The following is a 17,373-nucleotide window of genomic DNA, read 5'->3' on the forward strand; positions in this document are numbered from 1 at the left end:
GATAGTGGAGACATAGTGGGTAGGATGTTTTCGCCAATTTTATGGAGGAACCGTTTCAACAATGAAATCAGATAAATTGGCAAACTCTGATAGGAAGCGATCGACTTGGAGTCACAACTATTCAAGTCTGACCAGCAGCATTAAAGATTAGCACGTGATCGAACCCGATAATCTCTCGGTTCTAAACATAAATCACTTTCGAAAACGAAAGGATTTTTTATAACATAAATCGCTGTATTTCGATCGGATCGAACCCGGGACCTCTAGATGGTTAGCATTAACACAACCAAAGCGCCATGCTGCTGACTATATTTGTACATATATGCATATATAATATGTACATATTATATTATATTAACCCAAAAAGGACCTCAGCATACAACCTTAGTGCATTTTACAAAGAAGGGCTCCCATACAAAAACATCCCATCAACCAAGGGTCATCAAATTTGATACACTATCTCGGGTCGGAAGCTGGGGTCAAGGTGCTCTCGTTCAAAACGTAGGCCACCCGAGCAACGCCAGGCAATTAACCCAGTCTTTAATACATTTTAATTTTTAGTTTGAGGAGAGGGTGGGGTATTTACTTGTATTAGCATACATACAATGTACATATGTACGTATATATGTGTGTTGTGCAGAATTGATGTGATGCAGCCACGTTGTGGCCGCACGAAATTCCAGGCGATCGCTTTCAGCCGATAAATCACTTCTTTCAGCGCGTTTCAGCGGCGAATGCACCCCGCTTGCAAAATGCACCGCGTTGCCAATATTTATACGTCGAGTTGTGAGGGATTGAAAAGTTTGCTTGGCTCAATTTAACAATAAGCCGATTTGTTTCCATTCGTTGCATCGACCAATAACCGGGATGTATACATACATATGGATACATAGGGCTACATACATATGGATATTCAAAAATTTATACTATTTTTTTGATACATACATATACATAGCCAGCAGTATGGCTCGGTGGTTGCTTTCATGTTTGGCACCGAGAGGTTAATAGGTTTGATCCCGTGCTAATCTTGAATACTCCTGTTCAGACTTGGATATTTGTGACTCCAAGTCAATCCTTTCTTATCAGAGTTTGTCAATTTAGTTGATTTCATTATTGAAACGGTTCCTCTATGTTATGTCACAAATATCTGAATTTGATTTATGTACAATATGTTAAAATTTATGTACAAGTCTAAAATCCATAGATGGTTCTATGGATTAATTAATTAATTATTTAATTTTTAATTTCTTGTTCTTCAACCTCTTGAAATACAGCGATTTATATAATGAAAACGCTACAATGTTTGTAATTAATTGTCTAGGAAGGCTCATTGAGGTCTTCTTATTGTAGACCCCAATGAGCGTTACATGGATATATACCAGGAAGCCCTACTGTCTTAGGCCTTCCTGGTATATATCCATGTAAAATAAAATAAAATAAAATATGTAAAAAGTATTATATGTACGTTCGGTTCAACACGATGTGGTCACACATACTCGTAATTTTAGATGTATGTACATATGATATCGTCAGGCTTATCAAGTTTCAAACGGAATGTTTTTGCATTGTGGTGCAACTAACGTGCCGCAATATGGAAAAGTAATAAATTTTCCGAGAAGTGAAGTGATATTTCGGGAAACGAATTAAAATCTACAGAGGCGTTGTTATCACGCCATTAAAACGCGACGTACAACGACCGGTGGTGTAGGTACAATAACGAATTGCGGAAGCGGTTGGTACGCGTGTATTCTCATATAATTATTTCCGGTTGGCCAAAAAACGAGTCGCGTGTGGCATGTCCGACCGCGGCCGCCATTGTCCCTATTTTACGCGGTTTATGGTTTTAATTGCGAATGCTTTCACCGGTTTTGTCGACGCGCACAAACATTGCCGAATATCTTCACATCAGATACAATTAACGTGACGTTCAAGCTATTCTTTCATTGCTATTTTTAATTTAATTTGATTATTTCAGGAGTTTGCATACATAGTGGGTATTTTCAATTTTAAATTCCGATGTACATAAGATTCACTATACTATAATGTTTGTTTCCCGATCTGAATAGAATGGGGAAAAAATTGTACTATAATGTAAAATATATAATTATGATACCGCTATAATAACTAAATTACATACTATCCTAAATGAATGATCTATATACATACATATATGACATTAATATATATATATATATATATATATATATATATATATATATATATATATATATATATATATATATATACTGGCTTTCGCCATAAATATTGTGGTAAACGGATTATTTCGCATATTGGGAAACGACAATCGTTGCCACAAAAATCACGAGTACGGAATATTTGGCACCCTAAAATTCCATCCATCGAGACACACGTGAACTATCAAACTAACGAGAATTCTGAGTGCGGAATAATCACTGAATCAAATATTTCATGTATAGTAAGAGTATTCTTAGACGAATTTCTTTATATAACTGACTATAAAAGCTTGGGGTGTACATATTATATTACTTTTGAATCGTGTCTAATTATTCAATACGCCGTACAATTAGTAATTTAATTCTACTAATGTCACCGTAGGCTTGTCCGGTGGCAGAGTCTTGATCCTAAATTTATTTTTGTTGATACTGTAACGTGGGAACATTATAGGGATTATCCGCTGTCTTAAGTGCATTCGGGGGTAAACAATGGAGACCCCCGAATTGGCATAACGGGACCGCTGGACTTCTCAGAATCTGAGAGCGTGAGCGTGAGACACTTAAAACTGTACGCGCCTTAATAATGGATAAATAAATGGATCAGGGAAGGTGTGGTGGGCAACTTGCCCTTTATAAAGAGGTACTTAGGCCATATCAGATCATTCTGGAGCGAGTGCTGGCTACGCGTGGACCTTTTGAATCATTCAATAAATGTTGTGAAGTGACTTTGGCTTTTCATTTGGATCCTCAACCCATTTCATTTTTGTGAATCGGGACCTCCATTGGCCCTCCGATAAGGAGTGTAGATGCATCGAACCAGCTCTCTCCAACACTTTCTGGACTCGGCTATGTGAAGAACCGTGACCATATTTTTTCTTAATGGCAGCCGCTTGTTTTTTAGTCTCCAAACGATTCGTATATAGTAAGATTGTATTTCGATTCTCATACAACTTCCCATTTTAAATACTATTTTAAAGTCTTCGTTGACTGAAGAGCAGCGCGATAAGATCAGAAACCAGATGAGTTTTGACAGGCAGGTAAAAGTGACGGCCACTTGGAGGTTTTAGAGGTAAAAGTGACAAAGTTGGGCCATGAATTTCACCAATATATAAATTAATTAAATCTTTAAGTGAATTGGAAACGTATATGAGAATATATAAGTTTATATGAGATGAGAGTAAATGAGAGTGAAAAAAGTAACTGCTATAATTGTTCAAATTTTTAGCCTGTGAGTTTTGAAAGGGCTGTAGAAAGATGTGTTTGGATAGCTTGCTTTCAACGCTTCAATCTGTCACAAGATTACAATGTAATGAGTTCGTTAAAGATTAAACACCTTTAGTTTAGTATCGGAGACATTATCTTATTTCAATGTAAGCTAATGCCTAATACCCGTATGTCGGTAAGATATAAAAGCGACCTGAAGAGTACAAGTAGTTCAAAATCAGACCACAATTTTTTGACGGGCAGGAATATCCATCAAATATTCATTAACCTAATAGAGTGAAGAAAATAAAAAGCTTGTAAAAAGAAAGAATCATTATAATTTTTCAGTTTGTCGGAAAATTCCTGACGGATTTGAATTGGTGTCATATTACAATTGCGATGTTATATAACTTTATTTTAATTCCTTTTCCGAAATCATCCATTGAAATATCAACTGGTTCAACACTTTTGAACACACATATAATGTTCCAAAATTGACGATTATATAGGTACATATTATTTTGAAACGGTCTTTGAAAATAAACCCTTTCGCAGAGCGCCTGGATGCAAGAGCGCGATGGAAACACATTGAACTCTTTCGTTAACCCTCTCAACTCGTATGTACAAATCCAGATGAAAATGCAGTTTCGTTTCTGTTTGCAGAGCACACAGCACGTGTGCCAATTAATTGTTCGCGTTTTTTTGCGCGCTCAACGTCACCTTAAATAACAGTTACTGCAAATGGCCTCTCACCGTGTGACATATTAAGCAATGTCGTAATTTAATTTTACCGGACAACAAATTTTCAGTATTGTTTGTTGCGGCGCTTTACGTCATGTTCAAACTGAAAAATTGCCCCTGTCTCCCGGAAACAAACAATACCATTTCACTGGCTATAAATTCACTCAAAAGCGTGATATAATTAGTTATTCGCGAGAAATGCGGATGTTTCATTAAAAAAAATATATATAAATAATAATTTCATTCCCATATGTACGTTCTAGTTCTTTTTTTTTTAATAATATTAATATACTAAAGCTATAGACAAAAGATCCGTATATATATAATTGTGTTTATATAAAATATATTTTTGGGTATTATGTTATATTGAATAACTTGGCAATTACGGAAATAAACGGATGCTGAAAACGTTGTTTTCTTTTAATTTGATAATATTTCGCTAATGTGGTTTCTAATTTTCCCGTTGATTACAATAATAACAATATTTCAACACGGTTTGCCGGGAAAGGTTTTCTCACTGTTGTTTTTTCACGCGGAAGTTAAATAAAACGTAAAATTGAGCATATTAATTACGGTACAGATAAAGCATATATAAATTAATAATACGGCGTAGACTTACATTTCCTGCCGAATACTGTTGAATTCTTTAGTTTGAAATTTTTTGTGTATATTATGATAAAACGAAAGCTTTTCGCAACGAAGGGTGGCCGAGGGAAAATTAGTTAGTTAGTCGAGATACTGAGTGCGAGAGAGGGATGCTGGCAAATGTGTTTCTTTTCCCGTGCCCCTAAAGTTTGTACACAAATACTTGAGATTGTAACCCTTATAATCGTTTAGTGAGGAAGTGAAGCACATTTAAGTCCTTCCGTGGACTTAAACTTGCGAAACAACCTACCCATTCTATAGGAAACTTTTAGCCGTACACCAAATAAAACACAGCGAAACGGTCACTGTACAAACGCCACTTTAACATTTTTATAAAGTTAATTTACCCATTAAATAGTGTATACCTTGAGGGGAAATACGTATATTAGTGAGTTGAATATTTTATTTTGGACTGAATTTTTACAAATTCAGACAATCAAAAGATATATCATTCTAATTAATCATTAAATTATAAATATATAATAATATAATATAATATAATCATTAAATCATTAATCATAAATATATCATTCTAAAATATATATATACCTTCCATTGTTCTCTTAACTTTTAACTTTTATTATTAATTACTGCGATCACCTACATACATATGTGTATGTACATACATCTGTATATTTATTTTATTATTTATATGGAACAAGGCCGGAGCGGAGTGTAGACTTTGAGCAATTATTTAATACATTTTAGCCAAAGGAATATTTTTGTTTTTAATTAAGGTCAAAGTTGGGTAATACGTGATAATTTTAAATAGAAAAAATGGAAGTGTTATAATTGCTCAAAGAATAAAAAAATCCTGGTTCAAATTGAAACTACAATTTAAGGAGCATTTTCAATATTTTAAACTATTTTGTGAATTTTCGGATGAAGTAGAAAAATTTCGTGCTGAAGTAGAAAAATTTCTATACCCTTTTCTTATTTGTTTTTCTTTTCTTCGGTGACTATTCCAAATTATTTTATTATTAATTTCTTTTCTTTTTTTCCTTTTCTTCGGTGACTATTATAAAGAGCTCGTTTTATTTTTGAACTAATTCTATTTATTTATTAGTGTGAAAATACTTGTGTAGTCCTTAAAAATATGGTCACCATAAGCTTAGCCATGCAGTTTTTATCAAATCTAGAGTTTCACTTTCGTAGAAACTGTTTTACTTCTTTCTTCAATGGAGAATACGCGAAAGAACTCTTTCCGTGGAAAGTCACCTCAATTCTGCACGAATAAGGATATGTTGGTGTTGTGAGTGGATTACAGTGCTGTGAATATCTTGGATGTAATAACTTTATTAAGAAGATAATCTTCACAGTTGGATCGGCAGGAAAAGCTCTGCAGGCCGTTCGTTGAAAGCTGTCACTCTTATGTTTTTTCAAAGAAGAGAATTTGCATGGCGATACAGGGTGTTATTTTAATACAACATGAAAATAGTAATTTGAATTTCTAATGCGAATTAGTAAAGTTCCACACGTTCAGTATTTGTTAGTTTAGTATTTAAGTTTCGGTGTGTTGAGTTTAGTTCAAATATGGAACGTTATTATAAGCTGGAAAGTTCTAAGACGGTTGTGATACTAATATCATACGGATTTTATCGGAAAGAATATGTGTATTATATATTTAGATACATAAATTTATGTATGTAACATTGATTATGTACATACATAATCAATGTTACATACATTTGTATATAAATACATATTATATAAGAGGGAGTTTATTTATACGAGGACCCACACGATCACACGTCGTTTCGCAATTGCGAATGGAGCCGCTTTTATCTTGCGGAAAATTCGCAGTTAGCGTATTAAATATTGATTTTATTGGGAGATAATAAAATAATTTATATTGAAACGCCGGCCATTCTCGGTATCCGGCCTTAAAGTTTCAATCCCCGTGTTTCCGGTCAACCTTCCTCCCGAATCGGAGCATAGGTAACCGGGATGAGGAAAGTGGTGGGGGAGATTTCGACCTCCTGTGGGAACAACACGGCAGGCAACGAATTTAATTAATGAAATATAATTCAGTTAACCATCTGTAAAATATGGTATTTCGCGTTAAATTCGCCCGGTTAGCTTTGCACCGTTCCAAATTGGCCCGCTATCCGTTCGTTGGCTCTAAATTGGAAAATTGCACGTTTATATATAATGTGAACATTTTAAATTTATTACGTCCGTACGTGTGTATGTGTGTGTGTATGTATGTTGTACATATATGTATATTGCTTACATTTATATGTGTCTCTGGTGCCGGGCTTTTTGACTAATATTGGTTCGCCATCTTCTCGCCTCCACGTTATCCTCGGTGTCGGTCTACCAGTGGCTTTGCAACTGAGGGTCGCGTTGTCGTGCTCCTGCACCGCCAAATCCGCAGATGTGTCGTCGTATATTATGTCAGGAGGCACTGAAATTATAAAACAACATACTTATATTAATACACTCTAAATATGATATATTAAAAAAACGTGCGTTAATTTTATTAGTATGAATTAGTCTGAAAGGTATGTATGTATGTATGTATAGGTACATATGTATGTCGCTTTTATTTGTATATGGATTAAATGTAGAGGAAATCTGTTTCTAATAATTTGAAATGAATTTTAGAAATGTATTCTCAACACATGCTGTTCGGTGATCGATAGCGAGTGACCAAAACACATATTTTATTTTATTTCTCCATAAATGTACTGAATGTAAAATCTTCATGTTTAATGTATTCCTCACCAAAAGCTCTATGATTTGAATTGTGTCATTAAAAATAAAAACATCATCATCAATATCAACAGAAATATTTATTGTTGCGGGAAGTGAAGAGAGAGCGAGAGAGGGCGTATTCAGTACGCTGCGCTCAATGGTCAGCGTATGAATAATATCCGCCTTGGAATGACGAGTTTCAGCCGTTATTTTATTCATTTCGTGAACTGATTTTACATTAATCGACGCTCAACACACGATAAAACGATTTTTATGGCTAATTAACCTCGCAGAATTCGCATTATTTTAACTTAAAATACACATTTTAAACTGGATATTTGGAGTCTAGCACAGTGGTTAGCGGATTTTTTCAGCAAAACAAGGTATGTGTACATTTTGAGTTTTGGCAAGGTATGTGGACATTGTGATGTGTGAAATGTCAAGTATTTATTATATTATAATATTTAAGAAATGACGTTTAAATAAAATAAATTATTTTCAAGTGTTCAGTTCAAATGGTTTATTTTTATTGGTATTTTTTAAAATAAATAATTACATGGATAAATGGGGTTGAAAAATTGGTTCATACAAATAAGTGGTGGATAAAAATTATATTGTTTTAAATGTGTTTTTTTTAAATAAATATTTTAGAAAATAAAAACGATTATTTTTTATAAAAAAAATTATAAGTGAAATAAATAGAATTATAATAAAATAAAAAAATAATAAAATAAATAGGACTAAAAACAAATTGGAAAATACATACTGTTATGTACCTCGCTTATCAATGTACTTCCCACAGTAATCAAATTCACTTACTCACATTCATATACGTGAGTAACAAGTCCATTAAAATTTCTGTAAAGGGATAGTCAGATAAGACAGGAGTGCCGGACTTTGCCCAACCCAAAAGATAAAAATCATTTATATAGATCACGATTCGATCACATAAGTCAGTCATCACCATCGAAACTCCGAGAGTGGTAGTCATTAATATCGACCCCGCAAGTGACGGTCAGCACAGCAGCAGAACAAAGTGAACCAAAGTTAATTGGTGAAACAAAGTTCTAAGTATCTCATTTTAAATTCATCATCGTTCCATAGTTAAATCGGTAATTTTTGAATATATCTACCAATAACATTAATGTAACGGTTTTATGATAATAAAGAAATCTTGGTTTGTTAACCAAGTAATTTAAAAATATATATAAACCGCGTTTTAGAACATGAAAATGCGTATACGCTGGAATGAAATCTTTGGATGGGGCTAAAATTAGGCAGGATTTTGCGGTGCTTTATATCGTCGCTGCGCAAACTTTCAGGACCGGATCTCATTTATATGTAACTTCAAATGCGTACTATACACTAAAACTAAGCTTCTGATTTATTCGATAAAGGCCCACAGGGAAATTACCGTCATCCTGCTGACGATTCAGATTGTTTCTGGCGAGTGCATTAACATGACTTATAAAATTGTAGGAGACGCGTTCAAAAATCTCGATAAAAATACATATTATTCATCATGCTTTCGGTGAAAATTTTCTCTTTCGATGGTTTATAAAGTGCTCGTACACGTTCGACTAGCGTGTGTGCGTGTACAAGTCGCGCGCACATAGGGTTGATTTGTTGTTTCGTCGGCGGCTCGTTATTTGCGCAGATATAAAAGCAAACAGCTGCTGACATCAATTTATGCAAACAGAAGAGCGCGAGAACAGATAGAAGTGACTAATGACGAGTGTTTGCCCCTGCGCCATCTTCTTGCGAATAATTCTGAAGATGTGTGTGCTCGCCCGCTCTCTCGCTCTCGAAAATTAGGCGAATGTATCATTTTAAAACCTGCCACGATGAAAAACACCGGAAATGTTCCGCGCCCCTTCACTTATTTACGCGTATTTATTTTCCGGTGAATTTTTCATAAATAAATGTACGCCAATCCGGTCAACTCTGGGTTTTTATTTATTTTATTGCGTATGCATGTATTATACATATGTACAAACTCTGTCAATCGAATAATTATGCATGGTAATGTTAAATGATAATCAAAACTTGGGCGCGAAATCAAACATTCAGTGATTGCATACGTATTTATTTAGTGGGATTGTATGCGGGTCAATTTTGCACTTTTTTTCGTACGGTTCTCAAATTGTAATTTTTATATATTTATTTTTGAAGCGTACAAACTGTCACGTTCCGATGAAAGATTTATTTATTTTTTAAAACTACTTGGTTAACTAACCAAGATTTATTTATTGTTATTAAAATTTTACATTTATCTTATATTGTAGATATTATTCGATGATGAATTTAATTTGAGATACGTAGAACTATTTCACTTTAACTTTGCTTCATTATTTACCTTTATTCGGCTGCTGTGCTGACTGTCACTTTCGGGGTCGATATTAATGACTAACGTTTTTGTAGTCTTATTGGTGATGACTGTCACTCTCGGAGTCGATGATGATGACTGTGACTCTCAGAGTCGATGGTAATGACTCACTTGAATTCTATCAGTAATGAGTTTATATACTTTTCTTTAAAACAATGAAGTATTGAAGACACGTGTCGTACAATTTCGGTTAGTCAGTAAATTAGGTGTGCCACAAATCAATGGTGTGTCTTATCTCTACTAGTTAGTCAACTACATTGATAAGCGAGGTATGTAAATAGGATGCGGTGCATCCGCTCTAAAATCGCCAGACAAATTGAACGACAGATTAACGGCCGGCTGCTTTAAATGCAATTCTCATCTTCTCGAATGATAGATTGCACATCAGATGACGGGTAACCTTTCGATTTGCACAGATGCAATTATTAAAATGGTAATTATTAAAATTGAATTGGATCTTTCAGGCGAGTTTAATAAGGCAAGATTCGATAAGTTCCGAATCTTGCCTTATTAAACTCGCCAGAAATATCCAACTCAATTTTACTAATTGCATCTGTGCACATCGAAAGGTTAATCGTCATCTGATATGCAATCTATCATTCGAGAAAACGAGAATTACGTTTAAAGCTGCCGTTCTGTTAATCTGGCGGTTTTAGAGCGGATGCACCAAACCCATGTACATAACACTGGGTTGGGCAAAGTCCGGCACTCCTGTCATTGATAAGCGAGGTAACTAACAATACGTACATATGTATGTGGTTGGAGTATAATAAAACATTGATAGATTTTAGTAAAATATTTCAAGGTGAATTATGTATGTAGTTTTGTACAATACTTTTCTATTTTATATAAATTCTCAGTATTGTGTGCTGGATTTGTTTGTAATAAGCATATTTTTATGACAATTTCCGCACCATTGTGTATGCATGTATGTATGTATGTATGTATATCGGGGACCAGACAAAGCCGGGAAAGACAATACCGTGCAAAAATGTTAAAAACAGAAAGAAGTTCTTTTTGGTTTTATTCAATTTTGCAGGACTGCTCATCAATACTAGAGTTTCTCAGTATTTAATTAAAATCGCAAAATTTTAAAAATTCGAAAAGAAGTTTTTGAATTCCGCGAAGTTGTGTCTGTGATGTCTAATTACACTGAGCAACAAGAAAAGTTAATCAATCTTTACAAAGTTTGACCCACTGAATTCGAATATTTTTGTTGGTTTTTTTTTCGTTTATGAGATATGAGCGTTTAAAAAAATATGCAGACTTTTAAAATTGGTTAGCTAATTGATTATTAGTATTTTAAGGCAATGAAAAATATCAATCCATTTGAAAAAAACATTTGACTATTGATTTTGATATTCACTTTTGGCACAGCAATACTAGATTTTGAGCTAATGACTGCATATGTAAGTCAAAAATTCGTAAGAATTGCGCATTTTTTATTTAAATGCTCATTTCTCATAAACGAGAAAAAGCCAACAAAATTCATTATCATTTTCAAATTCAATGGGTCAAATATTGTATATATTGATTAATCTCTGCTCCGGTGTATAAAAAATGTGCCTTTTTGTTGTTCAGTGTCATGATGCTATGATGTTTTTATTTTTATTGGATACTAGTTCTTTTACCCGGCTTAAACATGGCTAATCTAATAATTAACATTCATTTGGTTTTATATTACATTTATTTGAATCGAAAAAAAAATTTAACGACAGCCAATCAGAAATTACACACAGAAAATGAATGTTTTTTTTTATGTAAAAGGTAACCGGAACTGAAAAAATAATCCTGATCCGGAACCGGAATTGAAAAAGGATTGGAAATCGATATCGATATCGTCGTTATAGAAAATTAAATTTTTTCTATAACGTCGTGGATTCTACGACCCAAACCTTACAAAGTGTCTTTCGCGATTATATATAAGATAAAATATAATATATCTATGGGAATTTTCCGCTATTCTGCTCGGCTTTTTAGAGGTGTTATGTACTATATCGACAGTCGAAGTTGACAAATTTTTTGTTCAGTGTTGCTAAATTTTTCATTTTTAACGTTAGTATTGAATGTCAAAACGGTAATAACTTTTTTATGAAATTTTAATGAAAATTCGGTTTATGCAGACAAGGTATGATAAAGTGTAAATAAAGAGGATTGAATCTCTATTAGTTTGTTAAATGAGTGTATACTTATTAGGAGTTAAATATTGTATAATATGTATATAATTATGTTTTACTAATAATAGAAAATTTTTCTGTGAGTTGATATGTTTGTTTCTGATTTCGGGAACAGTGACGTCATGGGCTGCTTATTGTTAAGTTGGGTGCATTATTATCAGTATTATAATTTCAATACGATAGCCTAAATATACTGAAATTATGGATGAAATAAATTCAATTGGTTCAAATTGACAATAAAATATGAACGGAAAGAGTATATTTTGGATTTTTCACTTACCATGAACATCGATGCACCCCAATTGCTTTTTCATGGGGCTCGTGTTGATCTGGCACATATAACAACCGCGATCACTCTCTCGCAGCTGCCTGATGCGTAACTGCCACGTGCGTAAGTTATCGTGAGCAACACTAATACGCGAATTGTGCGTAACAACCCTGTTGTGCAAAGTCAGCACCGTCTGGTCTTCGGCTTTCAACCACCCCACCTGAAACAAACAACAATATTTTATTATCCAAAGGAAAACGTGGCCGGAGTGAACTGTATCAGATTTAAGAGCAGTCAGTCTTTCAGTCCAAAATTATGAAGGGGGGGTTCCGTCCGTGTCATTTTGTATTCCGTTCGCAAATAATTGGTGTTTTAAGGGCAAATTCAAGCGTGGCCCTGTCTACGTCTGGGACGCTTATTAAAATGATCACATTTAATTTATGGTCCCCCCCCTCTTCTCGCGCCGTCCCTTCGAACTGGGTGTCGGCAAGAGGGGTGGCCGTGGGTATCAAATGATTAATTTCCCTCTTCGTGGCGCCCTATTGAGAAGAACTGGAGGTGGGACGGGGGTGAAGTTAGATAGGCTCTAGGTAACAGCTTATTTATGCGTATAAATCTGGAAATGCGGTGAGATAAAATATGCGGAGTGGTGAGGGGAGGGGCACAATGGAAAAATAATGTAATGAATAAATCATGGACGGATATCTTTTCCCGCGAAACGCTCAGATTTCCCGCCTTGTTGACAAAGTTCGCGGAAAAGTGATTACAAGATCCTTTCATCAATTCGTCCCCTCGTCGGTCGGCCTCCTACGGGAGCTATCCCGAGTTGCATCCCCGCCTCCTGCACTCCCCCCCTCTCTCTTCTTGGCCTTCTTTTTCTCTCGTTTCCCCCCACCTCGTCTCCGGTAAACATTTTATTCGCATAAAAATATTTATCTCAATGTTTGAACAGCTGTCATGTCTGAAATTTATAATTTTATTTCGGCGAGGCGGGGAGCCGCCACACCCGCTCATGAATACATAAAAGAAGTGAGAAATTAGCGGCGGCCAATGTTCCGGGAAAACATTTTCATTGTTCGGTGGAAGAATTTTCCTCGACGACACGTGCGCGCTGTGGGAAAACTTTTTGAAGTGGTTTTTTTTTTATTTATTAATTTTTTTGGTAATATTATTTTGGATATTTTATACGCTGTTGATATTATACGAGTTTACGCATTCAACAGGATATATTTTGAATATCACTTCCTGTTTAAGGACATTTAATTCAACTGTTGATTTGTATGAAAGTGAAACTACGCGATTTACAAAATTGGTACTTAATTTAATAATGCTTTTGTTTTTAATCAATTCACTGAAATGTCACGTTTTTAGAGCGAAAATGTGATATGTTAATGATTTCATTAGATTGAGTTTTGTTTCTATTTGGAATTTCTATCAAAGCTCATTGGAAAATTTTTTAAATGACTTTTTTTGAAACAATTTTTTTTTAAACAAGTTTTAACTTTAATTTCAAAACTATAAATATCTTATCATATCTTCCTAAAACCATCTACTGAAAAAGAAAAAATAGCATAAAAATCTTGTAGCTGCAGGAACTTTTTTTTTTTTTTTTTTATAAACACGACATCTATTGTTAACATTGTATTTATACAAGCATTATTCAAGGCCAATTACAAATATCGATCATCAAACATTACAATCATCATAAAAACATCTATATATAATTTTTTGCAGCATTATCAAATATCGAAAAATTATGAGATGCTGTAAACCCAAATTTCGCGAGAAATAGGACAGTATTGCTAATTTGTTGGAATCATTTCCAATGAAATCAGATAAATTGGCAAGCCCTGAAAGGAAATGTTTGACCTTGTAGTCACATATTCAAGGTCTGGCCAGCAACAAAGTGAAGGGTAGAATTCGATACCACACAATCGAAATAATTAAACTCTAACCACCGATCTATATACATATGTATGTATATATGTATGTAGCTGGTTATAATTTGAAATATAGTAAATTGGAATTATCTGATCATTAAAATGTTGACCTGATTATTTGAGCTTTGTAGGCATATCACAATTATGATACGATATACAAATACGATTATTTATTTTAGCTTTAAATGCTTAATGTTTAGTTAATTTTTGGTTCGAATCTATATCTATATTTATATATTTAGATTTATTTTTGTTTATGCAATGTAATTTACCCAAGTGTATAAATATATGTTCTAATCGTGATTCACAGTAGGTATTGATCATCGTTTAAAACTTAAATTATAATTTTAAACAAAAAAAAATACGATCGGCTAAAATTCATAAGTCTGCGATAAAAGTGGAATAAATTTCGTGATCATATATAATGGGTATTTGAATGTGTCAATTTTTGAAATGGGTCAGCTAATTTACGGTCCTCTTTATATATTTAAACGTTTTTTGATTGGATGCCCTAGTTAAATTTCCTAAATTAATTTTTGTTTCGAGAAAAAACGATTTCGAAATTATAGGCAAAATAGCGTAGGTAAGTGTCTATTGCAAGTTGTGATTTCGCCTCGCAAATGCGAATTACGCGACGTTCACAAAAGGCTGTATGCGAGATGTATATTTTTATTATTTTCTCCTCATTTTTGAACTGGCGGAAAAATTGGGTATTAAAACTTTAGTAATTTTAAAAAACCCGACTTTACCCCTCGCCTTCAGTTTTCTATACAGGGGCCGCGCCCAAGCGTTTGATTTTCGTTTCGGAAGTAATCAGATACAAGCCTTTTCGCAGATCCGGCTCGAGGAGTTTTTAAAAGGATTTCTGTGTTTTTTTTCCTACGCCGAGAGAGAGTGGGTGAGGGGGGAAGGGCGTTATATTTTCCTACGTCAAGCCCCTTTTTTCAGCTGAATGTGTACCCACTTTTGGACTTTTGCATCGAGATAAACTCGGGGCTAAATTCGGGGCAACACTGTGTTTGGCTCGACGTTTACGGAGGCGATGAAATCTAAATTGCCTTTCAATTTGCTACGGTGATGGGTATTAAAGAAACTTGAACGAATTTATTTCATCAGATTTAAGGGAAAGCAGGGCGAAATATCCTAGGGGTGGAGGTTTTCGACTCAACGAACCTCTGACAGGTGATCCGGAGTATTAAATTAAAATTAATATATTTAAACTAATTTACATAAAATTATCGTAGGGCGTACGAAAAAAATCGGCTGAATATATAGAGCACAATGTACGTTTGTATGTATATATATATATACCTACATACATATTATGTAGTATGACGAAACACGTGGGTGCACGTGGAAATAAGGAAATTGAATTGCCCCTCGTTGAATATGAAATCAAGCCGAATCGAAATATAATGAAACAAAACTCGTACAAAATATACGGTTCTGTTTTCCTCTCAAATGTAATTTATATGTGTACCTATAAAATCGAAACAGTTTATATATGTATTGTAAATGCAAAATTTACGGAAAAATGAATACTAAATTGAAAGACGATTCACTTCATATTACCATGTCAGATTACATGTATTTATTACATTATATGTAACAATATAAATGAAATAATACGCGTTTATAAATCATGAATCATTTTAAGAACAGTTTTCAAAGTATAGATACAATAATTGTATTGATTTTGTTTTCTTATTGTATCTAAGATCGATAGGAAGTTTTCCTATATAATTAAAAATTGTTAGGACAAGTACAAATAGCGGCAGCCTAATTTTTTGGGATTAATGTGGTGCATAAATTCATCTCTTAAATAATTGAAAACCGTCCTCCGAAAAAATGAAGAGGTCGTTAAATTATTCATCGTTTTAAAATTAATTTGTATTTTTAATACACATACATACTTAGACGTGTGAGTTTACAATATTATATGAAGTTATATTATACTTCACTATGAATTTAATATTACAATAGCAAAATTGATTATCAATTATATCAATATCGACTATAGTTTTGACTATTCCCATAAAAACTAGTATAATCTTCAGTTTTAGGATTTAATCTTCATACATACATATGTACATATGTCTGTTGATAGTAATAAGTAGTTTTGAAATTTATTACAGTACGTATTTTTGTAAGGAAGTAATAAGCGAGTATGTTCCACAATGAAATAGGTCAAACGTAAAGTTAGACGTTCGTTGGTTCGTGTACTCCAGTGTAAATATCGCATTATGCTGATTTTATGGAAAATAATTAAACGTCGTTTTCAGCAATGAGTGTACGTTTTAATGCGGCAATAATCGTTTTTCCTCAACACATTCACAACGGAATATAGTTTTGCCTATGGGCGTATATATTAAATTTCCCCCGATGTGTATAATCTTATATATTTAATACAAACGTTAACGTCAAAATTACTCTATTGTAAATATTCTACAAATTGCCGCGTATTATATTAGGGAGAGAAAAAAAGCTGTGTATATATTACACTGTTTAAGAGCGTAAAAATGCAAATTTACGCTTTTCGAAACTAAGAGTAAACTTGAAACAATCGCATTAATCGAGAGGACCAGGGCTAATTTGAATTATTTTAATTACAAAGAGTACAGCAATTAGGGCGGCTCGGAAGTCCAACAATCCATAATGACCCGCCTTAAGAAAAACTGCTCTCGCTTCTGTCGGGGCGGACGATGGGAGGGCAAAGGGACGCATACTAGGGTCCCTCTCGAAAAAGGGATTTTGTATAAGGCCGAGTGTTCTGGAGAGTGTTCGTAATCCACTTACGGGGCGCGCAAGTGGAAGGCCCCGGTCGGCTTTAAAGCGCGACGAAATGTGAACGTCTTTATAAATCAGAGGCCAACAAAGCCTCCCCCATCCCGGGAAAAACTTGCCGGGGCCTCCTCCTCCTCCTCCTCTCTCGCCCCTCTTTAAATTCGAGGCCTCATCTCTTTCGGCGGGGTTATTGTTGTACCCGGTGTCGATAAGAGTCACGCGCGCGCGCCGCAGTTTGAATGCCGCTGCCGGCTGTGACGATTGACGCTAACAAAGCGACCGACGACGCTTTAACCCGATCGTATCTACATATGTATGTACACACAGGCCTCGACAA

The 17,373-nt window shown here is 34.4% G+C and overlaps 1 protein-coding gene across 1 annotated transcript in view; it reads right to left on the bottom strand.

The window, feature by feature from the left end:
- Positions 1 to 17,373, bottom strand: part of LOC143920450 (lachesin-like) — a 257,007-nt gene that overhangs the window by 24,178 nt on the left and 215,456 nt on the right. Inside the window, exons 3-4 of the mRNA XM_077443340.1 lie at positions 12,325 to 12,532; positions 7,018 to 7,191 (exon numbers count right to left, since the gene is read on the bottom strand). Coding sequence (XP_077299466.1) covers positions 7,018 to 7,191; positions 12,325 to 12,532 — 382 coding nt within the window. The remainder of the gene's footprint in view (positions 1 to 7,017; positions 7,192 to 12,324; positions 12,533 to 17,373) is intronic.

Source organism: Arctopsyche grandis, chromosome 12, assembly GCF_051622035.1.
Source record: "Arctopsyche grandis isolate Sample6627 chromosome 12, ASM5162203v2, whole genome shotgun sequence".
NCBI classification, from domain to species: Eukaryota; Metazoa; Arthropoda; class Insecta; order Trichoptera; family Hydropsychidae; genus Arctopsyche; species Arctopsyche grandis.